Source organism: Corticium candelabrum, chromosome 14 (assembly GCF_963422355.1).
Source record: "Corticium candelabrum chromosome 14, ooCorCand1.1, whole genome shotgun sequence".
In the NCBI taxonomy this organism is placed as follows: domain Eukaryota; kingdom Metazoa; phylum Porifera; class Homoscleromorpha; order Homosclerophorida; family Plakinidae; genus Corticium; species Corticium candelabrum.
Window position 1 is genome coordinate 78,620 of NC_085098.1, and position 6,905 is coordinate 85,524.

General features: G+C 41.7%; 1 protein-coding gene across 1 annotated transcript; it reads right to left on the reverse strand.

Annotated features, from left to right (window-relative positions):
* Positions 1–708: 708 nt before the first annotated feature.
* Positions 709–4,453, reverse strand: LOC134190211 (oxidoreductase NAD-binding domain-containing protein 1-like). The gene is made up of 3 exons (XM_062658648.1): positions 4,325–4,453; positions 4,101–4,262; positions 709–983 (listed from the first exon to the last, which is right to left on the reverse strand). Exons 1-3 carry the CDS (start codon positions 4,369–4,371, stop codon positions 824–826), a joined length of 369 nt encoding a protein of 122 aa, XP_062514632.1. The 5' UTR covers positions 4,372–4,453; the 3' UTR covers positions 709–823.
* Between the last annotated feature and the right edge of the window lie 2,452 nt (positions 4,454–6,905).

Consider the following 6,905-nt stretch of genomic DNA (forward strand, 5'->3'; position numbering starts at 1 on the left):
ACAAAGGCATGACTGCGTTGCTCACATGACAACACAATTTGCAAGAAGACAAAGAGAACGAAATTCCAGCCAGTGTAGACAAGAGATAATAACAGTACGAGCAATAAGAAACCTAACATTTTTTATCATATGCCTATTGTATCATATTATGTATCGTATTAAGTATCATATGCCTGTGGTATTGTGTATGGTATCATACTACATCTGGTATCGTATTCCGTGGTATTGATATTGCGTATCCTTTCGTAGCCTATCGTGCTGGTATTGCATATCGGTCGTATCCTATCGTATGGTATGGTATCTTTTATGGTATCCTATCGTATCGTATCCTATCTATCAAATCATATCGTATCGTAAGTGTATCACTGTCAGCTTACTATTGTCGGTACTGTACAGACCCACTCAGCGCTAGGCTCACCCCATCTTTAGTTGTCCGTTTATCGTATAAGCAGCAACACGATGATTTAAAGCAACCGCGCCAAACCCTCCCCACCCCACCAGAAATAGAGAAGGGCTGGCTGGCCAAGAATATCTTGGTGCCAGACCACTTTTTGAAAGTGAGGTGGTGGGGAGGGTGGGTGAGAGAAAAGCACTGTTTTCTGCCTGCCTCACCTGCCCTCCACCCCACCCCACGTGCCACGAGCGGTCTGGCACTAGACTAATGAAAGAGATAAAGTAGGTACAAGAACACAAGATGGTAACAAAGAACAAAGAGTGGACAGCAGAAAAGGAACAAGCAGAAAGCAATACCAGACAGTAGAGAGAAAAGGAAAGTACAAACGACATATGACAGAGCACAGAGAAAAACGAAAGAGCAAAAAGATCAACAACACTCCCATACCTCATTGTGTATCCATGCTGCTGGTGGATGGTCACTTCTTTTTACAGCCAACTGAATCTGATGATGATCTTGTAGAAATTGAGGGGTAGAAGTAATTGAAAACCCTCCAACAACAGCAACTCCAGGAATAAAGACGTCCACCCTTTTAAACAGAAAGAACAGTCTGAATTGATATGTACATTTAACTGCAAATCTGCTTATCATACTACAAAACTAGATATACAGGCACTGTACGTTGTACTACTGTACTGTACTAGCTTGGTTATATTACCACACCCCATAGTTGGCCAGAGTCAAAGGTCAAGCATGGGATGTAGCTTCCGCAAAATTGACACTTTAAGTCAGGCTGTTAATTGGCTGAAGTGATTGATTAATTAACTTTAACAGCAGAACCAGACTTGTCAACTTTTGAAAATCCAAATGCATCAGACAACGCAAATAGTGGCTGCACTCACACAACTTGCCATTTTTGTTTGACCAAGTCTACACTTGGTCGTGCTATAAATTTAATATTTATATAGTATTACTTGCAGCAAAAGTAGCTTCACATAAGCTGTTGAGTTAGCATTGGTCAATTGAATCCCATGAGAAAGGAATCCAGAGATTAGTTAATTCAGTTGTATTAAAGGGGCACAGTCCATATGTTGTGTGAAAAGAAAGGCCTTGAAATCCATCTGGAATTTTGCGAATTTTTTGGGCACTGTTTGAGGACATCCCAAATGTCAAATCCTGTATATATTTGACTTGCACATCATGCACAGTAGACAATCACGTGCATGCACGGCTCACGCTCGCTTAAATCATGATTAGTTTGAAGTGTGTTGTTGTGCTAACAAGTCGTAAGACTTGCACTTTCTCTGCCAGCACTTATCGCAGTTGTTATTAAAAAAAGAGCTCCATACAGAGAGCATTGGCTGCTACATGTAGTGTTCTTTCAAAAATAAACAGTTGCCTCCAGCATAAATTTTGAGGTAATGCAGTGATAATACAAAACAGCAAAGGGATTGGTACCTTTTGTTAGTTAACTAACATTCTCAACACCAATACATGGCTTCAATAAACTGGAAAAATTCAAAATGTATACAGATTCTGAGAATTCAAGAGAAGAATTCTACGACTTTCTCTGGGTGCAACATGTGGACTGTGCCCCTTTAATATTAGGGCGACACGTGCAGGGCCTCAAAAACCCAGATCTTTATTATGCAATCATGTGTTCAGTGTAATGTTGTCTGCAAGTGGTTGAGAAACTTCGAGTTTGCCTGCCTTGCATCAGTAAATACCAAAATACGTGAAAGTTGACAGATCTGCTGGACACCACTCCAGGTCATCACAACCTGCCACACTTACAGAAAACAGTGTTTCTTGGATCCAGTCAAATTCAGCATAAATTTTGTCTTGTCTAGACAGCCATGATGGTCTACAGTCCAGACGTATGCCCCTCCCCCTGGAAATTGTGACATGTGGCCTAAGACATGCACTTGTAAGATATTAGTAAATACCTAGTAGAAGCGTAATCACACAAGATCCCGGACTCAAAACAATTATACCTTGACGTACGGGCTATCAACTGATTGCACTAGGTCGCTCTGCTAGTTTGTATTGCCACCATTAAAGCTTTGGGAGCAAACTTCCGTACAAGTGCCACCAGACATGGGCATGTCATTCAACTTCTAGCGACAGAACTGATCGGTGACCCAAAAAATTGGATTAATGTCCACGTACATCAGGCACTGTATTACCAGATGAAATGGCTGAAAGTGGCTTCCATTTCATTATTCCGTCCATGTTGAGGTACTCTACTTTCTGCACAAATATACTAACCTTACCGTTTACCATTACAACGTAGTGACTGGTTAATCTTGCTGAACTTAGCACTGATCATAGTAATTTCATGTAGTAACACTGTACTAACTAAACCTTCCTGGTTCCACTTCAAAGAACTATATACTATAGTTTGATTAACTCATTTTCAATAAATTGCATACAAAGCATCATGATTTGACTGATGTAATGTTGTTGCATAAATTCAATACATAGATTTGTGAACATCCAAATATACAGGACAAAATCGGCAACATATTGAGAGATGACTTGTTGAGAGACGAGATGATGAGATAGGTGAAGAGCTACATGAACATGAAATGGGACACATGACTAAATACTGAAGATCGAGGGATTTTCTCATCTCCCTGGATTGTATCAGTTTGGTTTTGAATATTTATCTGTGAATCAATCATCATCAATGATTCTTCATCTCCAAGTACCCAAGCACTGCTCTAGCTCCAACTCAGTTCTAATTCTTTATTCATTCGATTCTTCTTCCTGCAAACAAATTTTTTATCATATGAGTCACTCACATGCTCTTATTGGAGATTAGTACACTGAAGACATGGCAATGCCCACAAACTGGCCAGCATTCCTTCCAATTAGCACACTGACAGCGTTCACTTAGTCTTGCATCCACAGCCGGCCACGAGTCAACAGAGCCACTGCTTCTGGTATTGTTCCTCTGTGTTCAGGTGCTCAAGCACAGACATGCAGTTGATAATTATGACTACGAGCATACCAGACATGCAACTTTGAGGCTCGCAGCGTTCAGTGCCTAGTCTCATACAATTCAGTATGACATAACAATCAGACACATCTTCTACAGGGAAAAAAGCACTTTCTGCGAAAATTATTGCTCTAAGATAGCAGTGCCCCAAAAACTAGCATATGCCATGCACCTTGTTCGCAATATTGACATAATTACGTTGGTTTGCGTCAATTTTTCAACTTTTCGCTTACACAACCTTCATGGCAACAGCAATGCTTCCCTACTCGCAAAGCAGCATAAACAGAACTACATATCACGGTAGCAAAGTTAGAATGCACCAACCACACCTCAAGCGCGACATTACATGCCCGGATACAAAACAATAAAAAGTGACCGCAACCATGCTCCTACAGGGATTAGCTGACGAACTGTCTAGGCGCCTCTGAGGCAGGGTTTGCTTCCAGTGCTTACACGAGACCTTACAAATCAGTCTGATCTGGTTAAGCATGATATAGTAAAAATAATAATACATAAACAAATAAATAAATAAATAGATAAATAAATAAATAAATAAACAAACAAATAAGTAATAACACAATACAAACCTTCACAAGTTTCAAATTTCAGTTTTAAAAACTCCAAAGGTGATTATAACTTCTTAATTTCATTTAGACAGTCAAATCAAAGGCCATGCAGGCTATACTGTACAGTACTAGTAGTCACCATTGTCCTGATTTGAAAGTAAAGCTGCTATTCTCAATGGACAGCGAAAGACCTTTCACAGCCTTCGATTCTTGCCACAGATTAGTGACTGTAGCTAGCACAGAGACTTCAGATCTTCCAGCATTTTCTGTCAGTTCCAAGTGAGAGGATGACGCAGCCAGTCTAACCAAGACAGCAAATTCGAGTCTGTTAGTAGAATAGAAAGATATATCAAAAGGTATCACCTCCAAGAAGATACAAAAAGTCTAATGGCTGATACGACCGAGCACATGAGCCGTAGCCTCGAACTTCCTGACCAGAGAAAGCGCGAAGCGCGCGTCTCTATAGTAAGTCTGAACAAAATTACGAATCGATTTGTGTCTACTTCAAATTTCTACATACATTGTTCGTAGCTAGCTGACACATCAATTAAATAAAGTTTAATTAATGAATCAGTTAGACGTACTTGGAGATGCGCTGTCGAGCGCACGCGCGGCGGACTCATGCGATGAACGGAGCATGCGCATCGCCAGTGACTATACCGCCCGCCACAGCGCAGCAAGCGCCCCAGAGCACGTGTGTTTCGCTTCCCACCCTCCCATCCTGATGTTTGATAAGCTCATACTTTATTCCGTTTAGGGTTATCCGGGGTAACTCCGTGACCGGGGCAACTCCGTGAATATCAATAGCTGTTCTTCACCCTGTTCCAGTGTGAAGCGTCTTACCTCCAGTGTAGGATTTGAAACTCTTCTCCTATTAGTAAACTACTTGGCGCATGATTATGAGTTTCACTGTCAGTTGCTATGCGGTATAAGAGGCGATTCTGTTGCTATCGCTTCGAGGGCCCGGATGTTCTTCCATACGTAACTTTTTGTTGCAAGTAGCAATTGACTTGCTAAGGCACAGCGAAAGATCTAATAGGTGTGCCTTATTTGTCGCTACCACAATGGGTGCAGTAGATACGCTTGTCTACTCGTACCACTTCGTCTCCTCAACGTCGGAATGGGCGTGGTAGGTACATGTAGTAAATTGCTTATTCTCGATATTGCAGCAAGCTATAATTTCACAGTTACCAAATTGAATTGTCTGACTACCTAAACAGTAGCTATATAAACAGGTAAGAGGCTGCCAGGGGGACTAACTTCACATAGATTTGTAGTAGACTCTTCCTGTGTTGGCTGACTAGCAAGACAACGCAGTTTACCACAATTTACTAATAACGCAGTTTTTTAAACCACTTTATGGCTGTCAGGGAGACTAAGTTCACATAACAAGATCTTACACTCCTACTGAGCACAGATAAGTCACACCTCCAAAAGTCCACATCTGAAAGCAATCTAGTCTACAACAAATCACAAATACCTTTGTACTTACTACTATTAACTCAGCTACAAACTACTAAATGGCAATCAGGGAGACTGAGTTCACATAAGAGGATGGTACACTTCTGCTGAGCTTAAGAGTCACCCCTCCTAATGGCCACATCCCCAGGCAATCTACTGCAGTGTGCCACACCTATGCCTTACCACAGACCATTACAACCTCAACAACACACCACTAAATGACTGTCTAGAAGACTGCGTTCACACAACAAGGTGGTACACTCCTGCTGAGCACCAAGTCACTCCTCCAAACAGAGAGGATAAATGTAGCACCCAGCTTGCATCAACATTCATTTACGTGTCGATTGTGCTGCACATCATTGTTACAAGTCCTCAAATTAGTGCTTTCAGTTTGCTTATATTATCATGGTCAGGAACTACAAACCCAAGTCCACAAAGAACAAGTGGTCTGACGAACAACTTGCAGCGGCTCTCCAAGTGCTCCGAATAGGAAAGGAGCCATCAGTATCAACGCAGCAGCCAAGAAATATGGAATTCCCTGGTCAACTGTCCATGATCATTATGAAGGTATCTCTACAAAACGGTATGTAGGTAAATCAACAGTGTTAAGCAGAGAAGAAGAAAGGGATGTGGTACTTACTTGCATCAGCTTGCAAGAGCTTGGATTTGGTTTGACCAGAGCCACTGTTGGCCATGTCATCAAAGACTACCTGTTATCCAATGGCAGACTAAACCCTTTCAGACAAGGAATTCCTGGGTATGACTGGTGGCAAGGATTTTTACGACGATGGCCCATTGTGTCTGAAAGAAAACTTGAACACTTGTTCGTACACAGAGCACAAGCTGCCACCAAATCCAAATTGCAGCAGTGGTTTGAATTCCTGGCAGAAAAGTTAAGCAATCCACAGATTCCAGTTGAAGACAGACACGGTCGACTGTGGAACTATGATGAAGCAGGCTTTTTCACTGACCTGACTTCAAAACGCGTTCTTTCACAGCGTGGAGCTCATAATGTATACCACACCAGTGGTGGCTCTGGAAAACAGATGTACACCGTCATGCATGTGGTTCTGCAGCCAGCCACCTACTCCCACCATACATCCTATATCCATGTAAAATTAATACAATTGTAGTTAAAGCTGGTTTTTCAGAGACAAGTGGTAAATTGTCTCTCTTCATTCTAGGCAAAATGTATGGGATATGTGGTGTTTGAATGGACCCAAGAGAGCCCTTTATGGTGTGAGTGAGTCAGGATGGATGGAAAGAGACAACTTCTGTAGCTGGTTTGAGAAGCTTTTCATACCATATGTGAGTTATCTGATTGAGACAGGCCCAGTAGTTCTATTTATGGATGGCCATGCTTCCCACCTTGCACTGAAAGTTATTCAAAAGGCTAGAAAGAACAACATCCACCTAATAGCAGTGCCAGCCCATACCACACACATCACTCAGCCACTTGATGTTGGCTTCTTTGGACCCATGA